The sequence below is a fragment of the Diplotaxodon limnothrissa genome, linkage group LG3 (assembly GCF_057381915.1).
Source record: "Diplotaxodon limnothrissa isolate DT_005_m linkage group LG3, D_limnothrissa_male_GT1.1, whole genome shotgun sequence".
Taxonomy (NCBI): domain Eukaryota; kingdom Metazoa; phylum Chordata; class Actinopteri; order Cichliformes; family Cichlidae; genus Diplotaxodon; species Diplotaxodon limnothrissa.
The window spans coordinates 20431891-20453201 of record NC_140598.1 but is presented as its reverse complement, the minus strand read 5'-3'; the positions used below and the strand labels follow the sequence as shown (position 1 = coordinate 20453201).

At 44.5% G+C, this 21311-nt stretch overlaps 1 protein-coding gene and 1 pseudogene across 1 annotated transcript; one reads left to right on the top strand and one right to left on the bottom strand.

Moving 5' to 3' along the window:
* Positions 1 to 489: 489 nt before the first annotated feature.
* Positions 490 to 2621, bottom strand: LOC146634856 (E3 ubiquitin-protein ligase TRIM21-like). Its single transcript, XM_085342460.1, has one exon. The coding sequence runs from the start codon at positions 2619 to 2621 to the stop codon at positions 951 to 953; it is 1671 nt and encodes a 556-aa protein (XP_085198586.1). The 3' UTR covers positions 490 to 950.
* A 9826-nt stretch (positions 2622 to 12447) lies between these two features.
* Positions 12448 to 19994, top strand: LOC146634855 (uncharacterized; annotated as a pseudogene).
* Positions 19995 to 21311: the final 1317 nt, after the last annotated feature.

The window sequence follows — 21311 nt, the reverse complement described above, 5'->3', positions numbered from 1 at the left end:
AGGAAGATGGCGAGCCTTTCCCTTTGAACCGAACCACAGCCATTCTGAGTTGGCCCAGAAGGGCAGGTTGCTCTTCTCTCACGAACAATTGCAACAGTGCGGTAGGACGAAATCGCACCAATCACAAACTTTTGACCTATTGGATTTGACTTGACTGAACACTGACTATTAAGCTGACAAGACTGACATATCTGAGCTCAGATAGGATTCTGATTGTTATTATTATTGCTGTCACTGTATTTTATTTTATGTTTTCATTCCTGTTCATGAAATGCTGTTAAATTGTTGCTAAATAGTTTAATACAATTCATAGCAACTTTACCTGTGGCTTGTCATTCTTCTCCACGCAACTCACCTTATCCCTCCTACGAATCTAGCTATTGGCCCATTCTCTCCATCTTACTTTAATTTCCCCTACCCTATCCTGTACTAGGCTACAACTGCAAATCATCACAACATGCAAATATAATCATCAAAATGATGTGACTGGAAGGATGCAGCAGTCTGTGCTCCACCTTTCTCCTCCACACCTGCAGGTGGAGAACATGGATGCATGAATCTCTACAGAGTTCTTTGAATATTATCCGTCTCATCAGTTTTCAGTGAACAAAACTCCTCACAGAGCCAAAATAAGCAGTTTGTATCCAACATAACTCAGCTGGACTCTGATGCTCCGTATAACAGCCACACATGAGTCTGGATTCACTCAAAGCATTGAACAAACTTTATTGGAAATGAAGCTTTTGGACATTTGTTCTCTGATATTTGCTCTTCAGCTCGAGTCTCCATCAGTGGGAACATTTCCTGATTCAACTTTTCTTCTGTTCAAATCAAACTCCATGAGAATCAAAGTGTGAATCAGAGTCCTGATGATCAGATTCTATAGAAACATGGAGACTGTAGAGGATTTACACTCAATATGTTCATTTGTTCCCTTCAAGAAAAATCAATCATTCATCCAATAAAATCAGTCGTTGATCAGTTTGATTGACAGGACAGATGATCAGAGGTGCAGAGTTTTTACCTCCATCATTCAGACAGGGATTGAAGTATGGGTGGAGTCTGTGAGTGAAGGAGCAGCCAGTAAAGGAGTAGATCAGAGCTGCAGCACCTACATCATAAAAGGAGACCAGACCCTCCTCATAATCCACAAACACCCCCACCTTCTCAGGACCAGGATGAAGACAGAGACGGACTGAAGGACCAGCACGAGCACTGTACTCATTTCCATTTCTCAGCCACACAGTCCAGAAACCATACTGAGGTCTCACTGGGATGTGTCCCTTCCTGTTGATCGATTCTGTGGCCACCCCTAAAGTCCAGTCAGTCTTTCCTTTAACCTGAACCTCAAAGTAAAATCTGCCTGAAGAGAAACTCTGCTCTCCTAAAACACAATGACACTTAGAAAATCTCTCTGGGTTGTCTGGAAGTTTCTTCCTCACATCACCACAGTACACTTGTTTTCCATCATCAGACAGGATGAGAGCAGGATGAGCTGTATCAGGATCCAGAGTCACATCCACCTCATTCTGCTGCACCCTCTTCAGCTCAGCCTCAAACAGCTTCTTCTTCATGAGTTTCCTGATTGTCTCCTCGAGCTGAGCCACAGCTCTCCCCACAGTCCCCTCATATGTAGGTGGATGAACTCTGACCTCTGTCCAGTCCTTGCTGGGTGGAGCAGCTTTCAGGGAGGAGAAGCTTTGGAGGAGGTGGAGGTGGTCTTCAGAGCGTGAGAGCTGCTCCACCTCAGAGCTTCTCTCCATCAGCTCAGAGATTTCCTGTTCCAGATCTTTGATGAGACCTTCAGCCTGTTTCTCTGTAGCTTCCTGTTTGTCTTCGATCTCCTTCATGAGCTCCTTCAGGCGTCTCTCAACAGACTCCATCAGAGCCGTGAGGACCTGAACACCTTCTGCTTTCTGTCTGTCTGCAGCATCTTTACTCATCTTCACCGACTCTGTGATCTCCTGAATCTTCAGTCGTCTCTTCTGGATCATCTGCTGAATCTCAGCCTCTGTCTTCTCCAGCTCTGCCTTCTTTCCTTCATATTCTTCTCTCAGAGGAACAAACTCGTGGTTCTTGTGGTCTAAAACAGAGCAGAGCACGCAGACACACGTCTGGTCGGTCTTACAGAACAGCTCCAGGAGTTTATCGTGCTTCGTGCACATCCTGCCTTCCAGGTTCTCCACAGCATCAACCAGCTGATGTCTTTTCAGACGTTTCAGTGTCAGATGAGGCTCCAGGTGAGTCTGACAGTAGGAGGTCTGACACACCAGGCAGGACTTCAGGGCCTTCAGTCTGGTTCCAGTGCAGACGTCACAGGGAACTTCTCCTGGTTTGGCAGCTTGTTGCTCTGAGCTGCTGCTGCTGGCTTTCTGCTGAGCTTCACGTCTGAACTGAGCAACCATCTCAGAGATGAAGGTGTTGACCCTCAGCTGAGGTCGAGTGTAGAAAGTCTCGTTACACATGGGACACTTACAGCTCTGACTCATGTCCCAGTGCTGACTGATGCAGGTTTTGCAGAAGTTGTGTCCACATGGTGTAGAGAGTGGATCAGTGAACACATCCAGACAGATGGAGCACAGAAACTGATCTTCAGATCGCAGATTGCTGGCAGCAGACATGTCTGCACTCTGAGGGAGAAAGAAGAGAAACATTTGATTCAAAATTCACTTTAAATTTCATTTTACAAAGAGAGAAACAAGCGTCAGTAGTCTGAGGAGCTTGGAGAGAAAAGCGTCTGGACTTCTTTAAGTTTCTTTTCATCACAGAAGCTTCTTCACCTCATCCTCAACACGGACCAAGGAATGAATACTGCACTTTTGGAAGAACTCCCTCCCCTGCAGCATCTTATCGTCAAAGGGACAGAGGTGGAGAGGGCAAACAGCCACAGATTCCTGGGACTGCAGGTTACATCAGACCTGAGCTGGACTCTCAACACTACAGCAACTGTGAAAAAAGCCCAGCAAAGGCTTTATTTCATTCGGCTGCTCAGGAAAGCTGGCATGAACCACCACCCTCTCACCCAGGCCTGCAGAGGACTGATAGACAGCATCCTCACCGCAGGCATCACTGTCTGGTATGGAAACACTACACAGACAGAGAGGAAGGCTCTGCAGAGTCATAAAGTCTGCAGAGAGGATTATGGGAACAACACTTGCATCCATGGACCTGCACATACAAAGCTGCACATACAATCTCAGACACAACAGAGCGGACAGCAGCATCACACACAGAACACGATTCTTCAACAGCTTCTTCCCCACAACTGTCAGACTGACGGCAAACAAAAACACACTGAACACTTAAAATAACACAGCACTACTTAACCTCACTTTGAATGTATCATCGGTTCACTGACCATCGGGCAATACACTCACAACAGACTTGTGAAACAGATCTGTGGAACAAATGTGCAATACTGTGAATGCGATAAGAGGTAGAGAACTACACACTCTCTGTACATTTTCTTCTTTTTCTTTGTATATAGAAAATAGTACGACTACCCTACTCCGGACTTCATTTCTATCCTTCTGCTTTTTCTGTCTTTATATTGTTAAAGTGTGATTTGACTTGGAAAGCTCTGCACAAGTATTCCACTGTGCATGGACTGTTGGTCCTGTGTGCAAATGTCAAAATAAAAATCTTGAACCTTCAGTTGTCAGAGTAACTGGTGGAGACCCAGCAACACACTCAGACACAAACTGGTTCATCTGAAACACAAACTGAACAACGTCGTGTCTGCTGTACAGTGCAGCGTCCAGATGAACAGGATCAACAGGATGAACATCTTTTTAACAGTCGTTACAAAGATGTGAAGTTGTTTGGCTGACACAGACAAACAGTATCCCACATTCTTGATTTTTAGCTCACAAACACGTCTTATAAGGACTTATTGATCCTGAAATGTTGGAGGTTTTAGCTCTTTAAACAGTAAAGTTACAGGAGGATACAGATAATTATCAGGAAAATGTCCTCGGTTTGTTAAAATGATCCCGTCCGATAACACACGAGAACAATAAATGTATCATTTTCTGTTGTAACCCACAAACTGAACGGTCACACTCATCTTTCATGTTGTCACTAAAACATCACTCCTTCCACGTCTAGTTGGTCGTGATGGAGGCGGAGTGCGTTGGGTCCGCTTTCCCTGCCCAGCCGATGTTCCTGACGCAGGGAAACAGATCCTGTTGGGGATCCCTACCTTGGCACAACACCTGCCATGGTCTTTGCACACTCACCACAGTAAATGCATCATGTTGTCAGCTTTACAGTATCATAGTCAGAGAAACTGGTCAGGCCGCTCTCTTCCAAATGTCTACACTTCACCCTTTTACTGTCAGTGGGCTCAGAGTCCATCTAATGTGGCTCATTATCTGATGCCGTCTGCAGACCAGTGTTAGACACTGAGAGGTTGATGGCTCCGTGTCAGAGCACCGGCCTTAACGAAAAAGTTATCAATCGTTCTTTTCATCTTTTCTCATTACCCACAGCTATATCCACTCCTATCACGCTGCTCACCTCTGCCGCGACGTTTCAAACAGCCGGAAAGTAAATAATTTGGAGACGGTGCGTTTGTGTCACAGTGAACAGTGAAAACAGAGACTTTCTAAAACGATGATGCATGTTAGTCATGTGATGCAGGCATGTGACCAATTAAACAAAGATAGTGGAGAGCATTATACAGCTGCAGTTTTGACAGTCCTATTAAAGATGAATATCAGTCTGCACATGCTCCACAGAGCTTTTCTTCAAATTCTTTATTTCTCTCTCGCTTTTGCAACTTTGTACTTTTGTGTTACTCGCAGCAACAACTCCACCTCATTGTTAGTCCATTTTAAAACTCGGTGCTTTTCCTCCACCTCTGCTGCGACGTTTCAAACAGCCAGAAAGTGAATAAGCAGCAGACAGAAATGAGACCGGTCGAATCATCTTGCGTTTCACGCATGCGCAGGACTGGAACGTAAGCGTTTTCAGCCGTCTTAATGTGGACGCACAACTCTGTGAAAACGACTGAAAACACCAGTGTGGACGCGGAGTGCTGTTTTCAAATCTATCCGGGCGAGTGTGGACGTAGCCTAAGTGGCACCATGGAGAAATGAGGTGGCGCTCTAGACCCTGATGAAGTGAACAGAGTGAAGATTTGTGTAGAAGCAGGAAGTGTGATCAGCTGCACTCACCACTGTTGCTGAGAGGAACCTGATGGACTCCAGTGAATCTTCTTTTAGAGACAAACAGGACTCGACTGCAGCTCTGCTGCTGCTCTCTCACACTTTCACTTCTGCAAAATGACGTTGAGCTTCTTGTTTTTCAGGTGTTGCTCCGCCTCTTCTTGCCTCTCCCTTTACAGGAATCAGCCGGTCTGTACTCAGTGACTGTGTGCAGCGGGTGCGAGGAGTGAGGAGTGGTGTGTGGGTTCACACAGTAATGATGGCCTCAGGTGATCAGGAGAAACTCACCTGGATTTCCTTTTTCCACAGCAGACTGAGAGCTTCAGGTGGACCCTGAAGGAGGTCTCAGACACAGGTGATAAAAGTACACACAGTCTGTACTGAAGTAGAAGTACTACTGTTAAAAATACTCCAAGTACTAATTCAACTTCTTTACTCAAGTAAAAGTAAAAAGTACTGGCTGTGAAATGAGAGTAAAAAGAGCTGATTGAAGAACATTTCTAACACGTGTTTATACAAAGCTAACTGAACCATGTGCTGCATCAATGTGATAATAAAATAATATTCCATCCATCCATCCATCCATGTTCATCCGCTTTATCCGAGGCCGGGTCGCGGGGGCAGCAGCCTAAGCAAAGAGACCCAGACCTCCCTCTCCCCAGCCACCTCCTCCAGCTTATCCGGGGAATACCAAGGTGTTCCCAGGCCAGCCGAGGGATATAATCTCTCCAGCGTGTCCTGGGTCTGCCCCGGGGCCTCCTCCCGGTGGGACATGCCCGTAACACCTCCCACAGGACACCCCGAGGGACACGGTCGAATGCCTTCTCCAAGTCCACAAAACACATGTAGACTGGTTGGGCAAACTCCCATGCACCCTCAAGTATCCTGGAGAGGATAAAGAGCTGGTCCAGTGTTCCGCGACCAGGACGAAAACCGCATTGTTCCTCCTGTATCCGAGGTTCGACTAGCGGACGAACTCTCCTGTCCAGCACCCTGGCATAGACTTTCCCAGGGAGGCTGAGGAGTGTGATCCCCCTGTAGTTGGAACACACCCTCCGGTCCCCCTTCTTAAAGATGGGGACCACCACCCCGGTCTGCCAGTCCACAGGTACTGCCCCTGATCTCCACGCAACATTGCAGAGGCGTGTCAACCAGGACAGCCCTACAACGTCCAGAGCCTTCAGGAACTCGGGGCGGACCTCATCAACACCAGGGGCTCTGCCACCAAGGAGTTGTTTAACTGCCTCAGTGACCTCGCCCCCGGAAATTGGCGGGTCATTCCCCTCATCCCCAGACTCTGCTTCTTCCTCGGAAGACGTGTCAGTGGGATTAAGGAGGTCCTCGAAGTATTCCTTCCACCGCCTGACAATTTTCTCAGTCGACGTCAGCAAAATAATATTATTCACTTTATTTCTGTCTAAATTTGAATTCCAATAAATATTTTAGCTTGAAATAAGTGAAAAAAAATCTGCCAATGGAACAAGTTAAAACTCTCTATTTTTTCTCTGGTTTCAAGATTCACTGTCTTGAAAAAAGTTCATATCTGGTGGCAGACGCCCTCAGACATCGGTGCGTTGGTGGTTCTTTGTGTCTGGGGATGGGCGTCCAGGTACACACCGGCTCACTCCTTGGTGGCCGCTTATCGGGGCCTGGAGCCTGGGGCTCGCTCGGGCCCCTTTGGAGGTGGGGTGCCCTCAGCCTCTCAGCCTGGGGCTCGGTCACTCAGGCACAGCTGGCTGCCGGCGGAGCTCACGGGCGCGTCACTGCAACCCCTCCTGGCTTCTGCTCCGCGGCTGCTGAGTGAGCCCTCATCTGGGACTCTCCTCAGCTCTTTCTGGGACAGTGGCGCGTCCATGCTCACAGGTGTACACACGGGTGCTCACACACACAAACTACACCCTTTTTGGCTCCTACCTTAAGGTCAAGGTCAAGGTCGAATTTCTTTATATAGCACATTTCAAACAGCCGATGCTACACAAAGTGCTTAACAATATAAAAATGGTATTGAAAAGCAACAATGTAATACAATAATAACAATAAAAAACAATAAAAGGACAGTAAAAGAATTAAAACAATAACTAAACTAATTCAAATAAGACCAAAATGCTTGGGTCATAGTTTGTTAAAAGCCAGGGCATAGAAATGTGTCTTTAGTAAAGATTTAAATTGCTCAAGTATTTGTGCAGATCTAATATTTAAGGGGAGACTATTCCAAAGTCTGGGACCTGCCACAGAGAAGGATCTATCACCACGGGATTTGAGGTTAGTCGGTGGGATGGACAGCATTAGTTTTGAGCTAGACCTCGTGGTTTTTCCTGGAGCATAGGCAGAGAGGAGCTCAGACAGGTAAGGAGGGGCTCGGGCGTTAAGTGACTTAAAAACAAAAAGTAAAAGTTTAAATTGGATCCTGTAGGAGACAGGAAGCCAGTGTAAAGAAGCTAAAAGTGGGGTTATATGCTCTCTCCGTTTGGTACCAGTTAGCAGGCGAGCAGCTGCATTTTGAACCATCTGAAGATGATGGATGGTGGCCTGATCTAGACCATAATACAATGAATTGCAGTAGTCCAATCTGCAAGTAAGAAAAAGGTGAATAACACGCTCAAAGACATTAGCCGGAAGGTATGGCTTTACCTTGGCTAGCGTTCTTAACTGAAAAAAGCAGGACTGAACTACTGCACTCACCTGCTTATTCAATTTAAAAGAACCATCAATATAGACACAGAGGTTTTTTACATGTGTTTTACAATACGAGGAAAGTAGCCCAGAGTGCTGTCGATATGATTAAAGTTGCCAAAAGTGACAACCTCAGTTTTATTTTCATTTAGCTTTAAAAAACTTTAATGACAACCACTGTTTGACATCATCAAGGCAGCATAATAAGAGCTGGGGATGGTCTGACCCTGCTTTTAAAGGTAGATAAATCTGCAAATCATCAGCAAAACAATGAAATGAAATGCTGAAGATGGAGCCCAATGGCAAAAAATAGAGTACGAACAGGGCAGGACCCAAAATAGAGCCTTGAGGTACACCGTATTTAAGAGGGGCTATTTTGGAGTTGTGGGGGCCCATACTGACTGTGGGGATGAACAAAAAGTATTTTACCAGCATAATATAATCTGCAGTATGATCATTGCTTTAACAATGTAACAGATAGCTTTAAGATGGCCTTAAGATGTTTATGATGATGTTAGCAGTTATAACTATTTTATACATATTGCATATCTGTGCTTATTTGAGTTGATGTTCAGGTTCTTTAAAGGTTTGAAGCTTCACTGACGTGACTGTTCAGATGATCCATGTTGAGGGAAAACTAGAACGAAGGATTGCAATACATGCTTACAAAACACTTATATCAGGTTGTTTTTAATATCTTTTATATGCTTCATATTTTTATATTAAACTTTTAGTAGAGGTTCTTGATTAAAACATTTATTTAGTAGAAGACATACACATAGTCTCAGTGAGCCTCTGGTCTGGTAAAAGGTCAGAAGTGCGAGAGGTGACATAGAGGCTGAGTGAGGTCGTGACACACACACACACACATGAGTTAGATTTATTTAGAGGAGAGAGGTTAGTCATGTCTGGATTGTAACGGCGAAAGTGTCTCTGAAAAAAGAAGAACCGTTCCTTGTTGTCTCAGCAAGAAAGAGGAACTGAAAGGTAGAAAGGAAGTCCCGGCCATGAAAATAGAAAATGATGTTCTTTCAAATTGGGTGAAAAGTCAGTGTGGTGTTGATTTGACGTATGTATAAAATGTATCTGTGACGTTGAAGGGGCGTCAGTAAATTTAAGCCCTGATGGTATAAAATATCTGTTTATGCTTTGATTAAGTTGAAGATCAATTGTTGTTTCTAGTGATCTTCCCACGCGTGAATTAAAATCATTGTTTGACTTCACCCGGCCGGATCAGTGTGGTTATTCTTCGATCACCTCTTGTATCCTTCCTCAATCTTTGAACCTTAACATGACATAAAAAAACCTTTCTGACAGATAGGACCGAAACCACTGTAAGGCAGATCCTTTTAGGCCAGCATGAAATTCTAGCTGTGATAACAGGATGTCATGGTCGACCGTGTCAAAAGCTGCTGACAAGTCCAACAATAAAAGGGCAGCAGGGCTGCCAGAGTCCAGAGTTAAAAGAATAGCGTTAAAAATCCTTAAAAGTGCCGTCTCAGTGCTATGTAGTGGAGGCCGGAGACAGCCCTGATGCCAAAGGATCCCAAGAAGCAAGTGTTCTCACCCAAATAGCTCGGTACTTCATATAAGTTCCTGTTAGGCATAGCAACAAAGAGGAATAAGGATTAATATGTGAGTGGGGCACACAAAGGAAAACTACACTGACCAACATATGCACCACCTGCATTTACTACAAGAAAGCCTATGACTCTGTGCCTCACACAGGGATCCTGGAAGTGCGCAAGATCAACTGGACTGCAAGGACCTTCATAAGTCACCATCAAGTGCATTATTTACCAAGGAGTTGCTCTGTCCTCACAGCTGTTTCTTGAAGACGTTTCATCTGAGAAGCTTCTTCAGTTCTAGGGTTGAACCGTGGAAAATCCCAGATTTAAGCCCTGTGGGAGTGTCCCCCCAAGAGGGACAATGGTGTGAAAACGGGTGTGGGTCACAATCAGCCAAGGTTTTTGGGTGAGTTCATTGTGAAACCTAACGCCACCCTATCATGTGATTTCCTGAGGTCAGATGGCCCAGGGTGTGAGTGGGCGTTAAGGCGTCTGGGAAGGATCTCAAAACTGGATTATAGATGGCATATAGTTGGTGTTGTAAACCACCGCCTCTGTTCAAAGATGGTCGCTCACAGTGGACATAGATGGCTTGTGAACTTTTTTTAGGAACTGCATCACATGACTGTGTTATGATCGTGCTTTTAGATTTAACAGCTGCCTTTGATACAGTGGATCATAAGATTTTAGTGCAGTTTAGAGCAGGTGGTGGGTGTTAGGAGTACTGCACTGCAGTGGTTCAGATCCTAATTGGCAGACCAAATTTTCTCTGTGAAACTTGGTGAGCTTGTATCCTCTGCTGCTTCTTTTCAATGTGGGGTTCCACAGGGTTCAGTTTTAGGCCCGCTTCTTTTCTCCTTATATCTGATACCACCCGAGTATATTTTCAGGAAACATGGGATTTCTTTCTACTGTTTTGCCGATGACTCCCAGATTTGTTTCCCACTTAAAAGATAAATGGTTTCTCAGTAGACCCTCTGCTCAGATGTCTTGATGAAATAAGGGCCTGGGTGCCTTTGAACTTTTTACATTTTAATGAGCAGAAAACAGAAGTGATGGTTTTTGGTGGCACTTCTGAGACCACTACTATGGATCCTGGTTTGCTGGCGCAGTTTGTTAAACCAATCACCACTAACCTGGGAGTTTAAATGGAGGCAGATGATGAAGTTGAAAGCCAGGTCAGAGCTGTTGTAAAATCTGTCTTTTTTTCATTTGAGACAACTGGCAAAAATAAAGCCCATCTTATCAGAGCAGCTTTTTGAGACAGTGATCCATGTCTTTGTTACATCTAAGATAAGAGATGAGATAAGATGTACCTTTATTAGTCCCACATGTGGGAATTTTCTAGACTCCATTATTGTAACGCACTTTATAGTGGGGTTAGTGATGCATCTGTTAGGCGTCTGCAGGTTATGAAGCACATCTTTTAACTGGAACAAAAAGGTCTGAGCACATTACCCCCATTTTAATTTCACTCACTGGCTTCCTGTCACAAACTGGTAGTAGGAACTCAAGAGCAGAGCGGTGTGACGTCTCCAAAAACAGTTTATTTACAGCACCAGTGCACGATATATACAGTGAAGGGAAAATCCAAACTCCAGGGAATCACAGGGAAGCGCTCTCACACTCGCTCACGTCTTCTTGCCCAAACCCACACACGCTCACACGACAGGGAGGTCCGGGGAGGAAAGTCTGTAGCAGAGGAAAGGGAAGTCACTCACAAATCACGAATCACAGGTATACTCAAGCACAGGTTCACAGGAGCTGGGAGAATCACTAACGTCTGTAGTACAATCATCCAGCAATGAGAGGATCTGTGTTCCAGCCTCAAATAGTGCTCCAGGTGATGACAGCTGATTGTTGTCAGGTGTGTGGGCCAAGGGCGGGAGCCCACAGTGAGCTCCGCCCAGGCAGAGAGAGAGAAAACCAAACACCACATGCAGCCTTGTGGGGCCGGCCGGGCAGGCACGGAGACCATGACACTACCTGTACATTTTAGGGTCCTTCTTAAAGTTCTTTATTTGTTTTTAAATCTCTTATAGCCTGCCCCCACCTCTCTGAGATGCAACAGCCATATACACCTTCCCACTCCCTTAGTAAGCATTAATTTGCTTTGGCTGTAGCAGCTCCAAAGTTGTGGAACGATCTGCCCTTGCACGTTAGGCAGGCTTCTTCTCTTTCTGAGTTTTAAACTCTTCTTAAAACACATTTCTTTGCTGGCGTGTACAGCATTTTGTGAACCCTGGTTTTATTTTAAAGGGCTTTATAAATAAAGATGGTGTCATGCAGTATGGTAAAGTTAAATTAACACCTATACTTCACAGTTAAATAACAGTGGCCATTATGAAGTGTTACCCACTCAGTTCCTTTCTGTTACTGAATGAACTCCCACTGGTCACCATCAGCCTTTGCTGTGTTTGATTTGAGTATCACTCCCTCTGGTGGGCTGTACAGGTATTACATGTGAATGGCAGTAGATTTTTTGTTGTTGTTTTTGCTGTTTTCTTCAGTTTTGTAACTAGAATTTAAATCTATCCTATAATATTTATGATTAAAAGTTACATTTAAAGAGAAGTGAAAATAAAGATCAATCCCAGCTGTGCTTAGATGCACTTAGATGGTGGGAAAATAGTTAAAAGAGAGTGGGAATCAACAGATCCAAAACTGGAAACATTTAATTTTAGTGTTTCATGTTGAAAAAGTGTCATGATTAAAGTTATGCATAACAGATTAAAATCACAGAGTTGAAGCAGGAAGTTTTTAAATGTGCAAATAGGTTATTTAGGTTTTTACTCTAATGAATGCTTCTTTCATTCAAACAGTTTCTTCTTTACTGGCTGAGGCTTTTGTGAACACTCCTCCTCCTGCTGCTTTTAAAGAAGTGTTTCCTCTTCCTGAATGAAAACAATCCACAGGTGTGATGTGTGACATGGAGAGCAGCCAGAAAACACCTTTGGCTTCTTGGCAGGATTATTTAATCTCTTAGTCGGTTCAGGTTGAAGATTAACTTTGTAGATGTCTACTCTCTGTATAGCAACATGAAGATTTTGGATTTGTTTGTGATCCTCCTGTACGGTAAGAAAAGTTTCTTTTAAACTTATGACACACACACATATTTACACAAGCACACACACACTGGTTTTGCTTACAGAAACAGTCAGACAGGTTTGTGCATGTTGATCTGGAAGATAAGTTCTCAAATGCCGTAGGTTATTCTCGCATAGTTAAAGCCAAAAGAGAGAATTGTTTTTTGTTTTAGGACCAAGTGTATGTTTGCACCAGACTTTTACCATATGAAGTATGTAAATGAGAAAAAACTGAACTGTAGTCCTCTCATTTCTTTTAAAACAATGACGGGACTCAAACACAAACACACTGAAACTGAAGTCCAGCTGTAATCCAGGCCTGAGTTCTGAACAGTAAGACAGTCAGTGGGTAAAATATCACAGGCAAGGGGGAGAGATGACAGACAAAATATAAAAACAGCAAAGGTAAACACACACACACACACGGCATTATTATAGACAGGAGAAACGTCTTGGAAATAGTCTTTGAGCATGAAGAATCCACATCTGTCACTGGTGGGCAGATAAACTGAATCCGTTGATACAGCCATCCTTGGATGTGTATCTGAGGCAAATGATCAGACGGAGCAGGTGGTGGTCAACCTCCCGAGCAAACCACACCTCATCCAAAGTTTGGGCATGGAGGTGGTCACCATGTACAAGCTGCTGGGTCTTCACCTTAACAATAACCTGGACTGCTCAGAAAACACTCAAACTCGGCACAAGGACCAAAGTCGACTGTGCTGACAGGCTGAAGTCTGCAGGACATTACTGAGGATGTCTGCAATCTTTTATCCAGAGCTCTGCTGTGGAGGCGGCAGCAGAGAGAGGGGCAGGTAACGGCTAAATAGCCTGGTGAAGAGGGCCAGCTCTGTCCTGGACAGTCCCCTAGACCCCATAAAGGAGGTGGGTGGGCTATTATGCACAACATCTCTCATCCCTGCATGAGACTGTGGATGGAGACTGTGGATGGAGACTGTGGAAGGAGACTGTGGACGGAGACTGTGGACGGAGACTGTGGATGGAGACAGTGGACGGAGACAGTGGACGGAGACTGTGGATGGAGACTGTGGATGGAGACTGTGGACGGAGACTGTGGACGGAGACAGTGGACGGAGACTGTGGATGGAGACTGTGGACGGAGACAGTGGACGGAGACAGTGGATGGACACTGTGGACGGAGATTGTGGACGGAGACTGTGGATGGAGACTGTGGAAGGAGACTGTGGACGGAGACAGTGGACGGAGACTGTGGATGGAGACTGTGGAAGGAGACAGTGGACGGAGACAGTGGACGGAGACAGTGGACGGAGACTGTGGACGGAGACAGTGGACGGAGACTGTGGATGGAGACTGTGGACGGAGACAGTGGACGGAGACAGTGGACGGAGACTGTGGATGGAGACTGTGGAAGGAGACAGTGGACGGAGACAGTGGACGGAGACTGTGGACGGAGACAGTGGACGGAGACTGTGGACGGAGACTGTGGATGGAGACTGTGGACGGAGACAGTGGACGGAGACTGTGGAAGGAGACTGTGGACGGAGACAGTGGACGGAGACTGTGGATGGAGACTGTGGAAGGAGACTGTGGACAGAGACTGTGGAAGGAGACAGTGGACGGAGACTGTGGACGGAGCGCTATCACAGGTCCTTCATCCCGACAGAAGCCAGGCTGTAACATTATAAACAGGATGAACACTGTTTAGAAATATGTGTGTATAACTATCACTGCCTGCACTTTATGTGCACATAAAACATCTTGTGTTATTTTTCTGCACATAGCAACCATTTGCACAGAATCTTTTTATTATTTATTTTTTCTATTTTTATGTGGGATCAATAAGGTCTTTGTCTATGTCTGTCTCCTCAGTTTCCCAGTGTGCCTCAGGTGTGGAGGTACTAGAGGGGGCGGAGTTTGTTCTCCTGCCCTGTGAGTATCCTACTTTTGAAGAAAAAGAATCCACAGCTGTGTGGAGTCGCTATGACCTCAATCCCTCCACAGTGCACCTGCGTCGACGAGAAGGCGATGACCTCCAGAACCAAAATGACCAGTTCAGCGGCCGAACATCCATGAATCCTGACGCTCTGGAAACCGGAGACCTCAGTCTCACTCTGAAAAAGCTTCAGCTGTCTGACAGTGGCAGCTACACCTGCACCGTCCGTAAGTTTGGAGTAGAACTGGGTCAGTCAAGAGTGGAACTGCAGGTTCAGCGGGTCAAAGGTGGAGGTCAGTGCAAAGAGATTCAAAATCACATGTAGTGTCACAGAGTGTTAATCATTTCATGTTAACATCATGTAATGTTCATGTTTTCATTGTGTTATAAGTTCCCATCAGTGTCCCAGTGGCTCTGGGTGTCCTGGCTGTAGTTGCAGCTGTCATCGTGGGTGTTGGAGTTCACTTCAGAAGCTATTTTAAGAAAGGTATGTTGTGTGTGTGACGTGTTTGCATTGTGAATAATCTGAATCATCCCTAAACCTCAGATTTGTTTTACTTGACTTGACTTGCAGTGTTTTTTCTTCTTCTTAATCTATTAGTTATGTTAATAGGTTGTTTTAATTGTCTCCTTTCTTTCAATAAAACACAAACCAGTGTTTCCCCATGTTTCATGTTCTTAAGGAATCCTCCAGCGCATTTTGCAGAACAGGCTCCCCTCACACAATTTACATGTCAAACATGGGGGCTTTGACAGACTGCGCGCACAAATCATTATTTGTTGTTCTTACTTCACAGTCTCACAGGTGGATGTGGATTCGGGGGTGGAGTCTGTTCAGCTGCCCTTTATAACCACAGTTTACCGACATGAAGATGTAACTGTAGAGTGGACTGACAGCTCCAACAGGATAGTGCACGTCTTTAAAAACGGTTCTGACCACCTTGAAAAACAGCACTGGTTTTACAGAAATCGAACAATGATGAGGAAAAACCTGCGGATAGCTGTGGACCTCAGCCTGACCCTGAAATACCCGACAAACAGAGACGCACTCACCTACACCTGCACCATCTACAGGGGGGAAAACATCCTAAAGAAGAAACAAGTGAAGCTCTACGTCAGAGGTGAGTGCTGTAGACAGAAGATGAAGATGTGAGTCATGAATTAAAGAGCTTGGTGACCACATTGATAATCTGTCCCTGAGGTGAACAGGACTTGATGAGTGAGCTACAGTAAGATCTATTAAGTTAGGTTTTTCAACCATTACTTTTTTATCAGCTCAAACTGAAGATGTGACACAAGTCCGAGAAATTGAGGAGTTTAAGAGAAATTTATAAAATAATTTAGAATGAAAATATTATAATGATTATGTTTTTGAGTCAATGTCAGCCTGAAAGCACCAGGATTTTGAGGATCAGATGTTTTCTTAAGGAAACTCACACGAGCTTCTTCTATTTCTTCTATTCCACACTAAAACAACCTCATTAAAATGCTGCACGCTTTGTCTGGGCCTGCATAGCCCAGAATAATAGCTTATTTAACAAAAGTTCATATTAATCTGCATGTAGAGAGAAAATTCAAAGGAAATATTAAGTAGGCAAGCTCCCATAACAGTCTATGAACGTTTCCAGTTTGGGTGTAGGAAGTGAAGATAAAGACAGATGATAAATTTCTTCCCATAATTGATTTAGGACACCAAAGATAACACTGTGTCTGCTCAGTGGAGCAATGGGACAAATCCCAGGCTGCAGCCAGTCAAACATGTTTTCAGTGCAGATGTTTCACTTCATCCAAACAAAATGTTCTCAGTGCTGATGATGCTGTGTTCAGCTCATTGTGGTATTTTTTCTCCTCTCAGTCCCCCAGGTGGAGGTGGAGCAGGGGGTCGAGTCTGTACAGCTGCCCTGCAAAACCAAACTTCACCTGCTTAAAGACAGTAAAGTGGAGTGGACCTGCATTTACATCCGGACCACAAAGGTCCACGTGAATGAGAACGGCTCTGACCAGCCTGAAGAACAAGACCACTTTTACAGAGACCGAACGAAGATGAATGAAGACCTGCTGAAAACTGGAGACCTCAGTCTGACCCTGAGATACCCCACAGACAGAGACAACGAAGTCTACACCTGCACCGCCTACAGCAGCGAGGGAAACATCCTGCTGAAGAGAGAAGTGAGGCTTCGAGTCAAAGGTCAGAAATGAATTTAAGTCAGTTATTTATACAGCACCAAATCACAACAACAATTGCGTCAAGGCACTTTATATTATAAGGTAGTTCCTTCAATAATACAGAGAAAACAGAGAAAAACCCAACAATCATATGAGCCCACTATGGGTAAGTGCTTTGGTGATAGTGGGAGGAAAAAATCCCTTTTAACATGAAGAAACCTCCGTCAGAACCAGGACTGGGGCGACCATTTCTGACCCATTCCAACAAAACGATGGCTGATAAACAGACATGCTGTGGTAGAGAGGCAGAGGTTATTAATGACTAATTATTACATTCAGAGAGGTGTATTAACACATCATCACAACCACAATCAACACAATCATCATCTCGGCTCCTCTGACGACCTGTTTGCTGTTGCATGCTGTTGAAAGGCAGTGAGGAGAGGGGACACTCGGGCAGTGCATTTATCACGTATAATGTGTTTCCTGGATACACTGCTGCTTTTACAGCATTCAGAGATCGATGGCACCGTGTCAGAGCTGGCTATGAATTTCAGACGGATCAGACTTTAACTTAACAAAAAAGTTATCAATAGTTCTTTTCATCTTTCCTTATTACCCATACCTACATCCACTCTGTCAGGCCTAGGCTGCTCACTAGGGCTGGGTATCATCGCTGATTTCTATAATCCCTTTGATTCCGATTCACGAAGTCCCGTTTTGATTCAATTTAGCCTCAGACAGTCAGAAATATTATAATTCTGATCATTTATCAGCACTGATACATGTGAGACTTCATCACAATTGTGAGCATCACAGCTGATGTCTTTGTGTGAAAGTAACTGAGGATAAAACAGAGAAAAACATGAAGGAGATTTTCCTGGTCTGTCGTTTTATAGCAGATAACCTTAAAAATATTCTGCAGTAGATCAAAAATGAAAGAAAACCATGAATCGACATATGAACATTACCTGATGCTGCTGAAGTTGTCATGGGCCGTGGTGCGCGGGCACGAAAGGATCCAGGCGCAGACTCCGCGCTAACAGAAAAAACACTTTATTGTACCAACGAAAGGCGACCTGGGGAAACTAGGGAGCAAAGCAAGAAACTAAAAACCCGGGGAAACAATGACACGAGGAAGCCGGGATCGGGATGGTGGGAGGCTGCAACAGAAAGGGGAGATGATTACTAGGGAGCCGGGAAGCGGGGAAAACACATCTGGACTGAGTTAGAGTAGGGGCTTACGATAGAACGGGACCGTGGGAGCTCGGGAGGGAAGTGTGGCAGTCCGTGGGGCAGGAAGTCCGTGGGAATGGCGAATGGGCCAGGTGAGCACCGCGAGATCCAGTTGAGCCGGAGGACAGGCAGGTAGCAGACGCCGAGTAGAAACCTGGACAGAAGTAGGCAGGTAAAACACAGTTCCAATCCAGAAGAGAATGCACGCTTTTCGTGGAAGTCTGGTTACCACTGTGGGGGTGACTAACGGACTGGCGTGGAGCATCTGTCAGCGCCGGGTTAAGTAGATCTCCGTGTAGTCACCGTGATGGAGAGCAGGTGTGCTGGTGATGGCCCAGCCCGGGGGTGTGGCTACCCAAGCATCACGCATTCCACAGACACAGGACCACGGACCATGACAGAAGTGAAGCAGAGCAAAGTTGCAGAGGTTCTTTTTAAAAGTGGAATTAATGATGACATTTATCAAATGTGAGTTGTAGTTTGGATCTTGTCTGTGAAGCTTCTCAGTGATCCAGGTCATCGTAGTCTAAGGAGTGTGGAAAGGAAAAGCGTCTGGACTTCTTTAAGTTGCTTGAAGACGTTTCACCTCTCATCCGAGAAGCTTCTTCAGTTCTAGGACCAAATTGGTCACACTCTAGGGACTCCCCGGCAGACTACACCTATTGCAGCATAACTAAGGGAGGATTTTTATGTAATCTTTCTTTTTTGGATTTTTTGTTAATAAATGGTAAATGGCCTGTATTTGTATAGCGCTTTACTCAGTCCCTAAGGACCCCAAAGCGCTTTACACTACATTCAGTCATCCACCCATTCACACACACAGTCACACACTGGTGATGGCAGCTACAGTGTAGCCACAGCCGCCCTGGGGCGCACTGACAGAGGCGAGGTGATAATTTGTCTCCCTTTATTAAAATTAAACTACCATAAAAATTAGAGACTCGTTCTTTCTTTGTGAGCAGTCCCACTCAAATCCTACTAAAGTGGACTGAAGGCAACAATTCAAAAGAAATGAAGAACAACCATTAAAATACATTAATCCTGAATTAAATGAGTGTAGTATATTTCATCTTTAGGAAATCAACACAAGCAAAGACAAATATCATAGTTTGAGCTTAAAATTGAATATTAAAGTTCTCTTTGGAATCATTGAATAAAACTGCTGCTGTGTCATGTTGTGTTTGTTGTCCTCTCAGTCTGTCAGGTGGAGGTGGAGGAGGGGGCGGAGTCTGTCCAGCTGCCCTTCACAACCACAGAAAACCTGCCTGGAGATGCTGAAGTGGAGTGGTGGCGCTATGAACCTGAACCACCGATGACTGTTCACAAATATCACGCCGGCTCTGACCAGCCTGACGCACGAGACCAGTTTTACAGAGAGCGAAACGAAATGAGAGACGACTCACTGAAAACTGGAGACCTCAGTCTGACCCTGAAACTCCCCACAGACAGAGACACTGGAGTACATCTGCAGAGTTGAGGGGAAAGGGATCAAGAGAAAGAAAACAGTTCTGCTGAGAGTGATGAGTCAGTGCAAATACCTATGAAATATTTCTTACAGTGTATTTGTTTATAAAATAACAATAATTAAATGTAAATATCAGACTGCAGCATCTATAAAGAAGCTTAATAAGGTGTTTTCTAGATTCACTGCTGTCTGTACAGCTCATGTTGTGTTTGTTGTCCTCTCAGACTGTGTGGTGGAGGTGGAGGAGGGGGTGGAGTCTGTCCGGCTGCCCTTCAAAACCACACAAAACCTGCCTGAAGATGCTACAGTGGTGTGGAAACGCATTGACCCTGTACCATCAGTGTTGGTTCACATGTATAAGAACGGCTCTGACCAGCCTCACAAACAGCACCAGGATTACAGAGACCGAACGAAGATGAATGAAGACCTGCTGAAAACTGGAGACCTCAGTCTGACCCTGAAACAGCCCACAGAGAGAGACAGTGGAGAATACATCTGTAATGTCTGCAGCAAAGAAAGAAGCATTTCAAGAGAGACCACGGTGCTATTAAAGGTCAAAGGTCAGTATGAAAATATAAGTTTGTCTCTTGTTGTCTGTCCCTGTCTGACTGTCTTGTCTCTGCAGGGAGAGTTCCGGTCCAGGATCAAACAGGGGACATCAGGAACAGAAGCAGCTCCATTGATCCGACTCCTCTGATGGCTGATCAATCAGTTTGATCTGTGCTTAGTTTAGGATCAGCTTTTAGTTCAAGTTAAAATTAAAGTCCCTTTCTCATGACTACACTTTAAGAAAGGGACTGGAGCACACCAGCCTGCGTGGCAGAGTTCCAAGACTTTTGGGGAAAAAAACCCTGGACTGATGAGTGTGTGTCATTACACACTGCATTTCAGAAAAGGAAGCTCATACCAACAGTAAAATATGGTGGTGATAGTGTGATAGTCTGAGGCTGTTTTGCTGCCTCGGGACCTGCAAGACTTGCCTCCCTAAATGGAACCATGAATTCGGCCCTCTTAAAGAAACAATTCTTTAGGAGACTATCTGCCCATCCGTTCTCATCTGACCTGAAGCGCACTTGGTTTCTGCAGCCGGATAATTATGCAAAACACCCAAATAAGTCAAAGTTCTTACCTGAATCTGATTTATATGCTGTGACATGACCTTAAAAAGGTAGTTCATGCTTGAAAACCCAGCAATGTGGCTAAATTACAACAATTCTGCAACAGTGAGTGGGCTGAAAATCCTCCACAGTGCTGTTAAAGATTTATTGCAGGTTGTTACAAATGCTTGGTTGCAGTTATTTATTAAATTCAGGGGGCAATAGCTTTTTCTGACATGTTCATCTAGGTTTGGGTTTTTCCCCTTAATAATAAACACATTTATTTAGAAACTGCATTTTGTGTTTACTTCTGTTCTTTGTATAATATTGTAATTCAATTAATGTTTTATCACTCACCTTTGAAAGTTCAGGTCAGGGGTTAACGTGTGATAATGAGAAATAACAGAGAAAAACAAAAGGAAGAAAAGGAAGGTGCAATGAGACAGGAAATCATGATTCATGGCAAATGAAATTTATCAATAATTGAAAGCCATCCTGACAGTTATTACAAATTAATATTAGCAGGTTCAGTCCCAACTGATGACCTATAAAGATCTGTGTCATTACCAAAGTGTCACAAAAGAAACATCTCATGATGGGTAAACCAGTGAGCTGTCTCAAAACCTTCACAACCGTATTGTTGCAAAACATACTGAAGGTATTGGTTCTAAACTACTGAAGGTTCTAGTGAGCACTGTTGGGTTCTTAATGCAGAGGTGGAAAGAACATCATTTCACCATATATAATAATGATCAGAAGAGTCGTTGAAGAGCCAAGGTGCTAGAGAAAAACCTGGAATCAGCAGGTACAATTGTTTCAAGAAGGCATGGCATGTAGGTCACCATCCATGGTGCCATTGCTGAAGAAAAAGCATGATGAAGAGCATTTAAAGTTTGCTGAACATTTAGAGAAGCCAGTGAAATATGGTCTGGTCAGA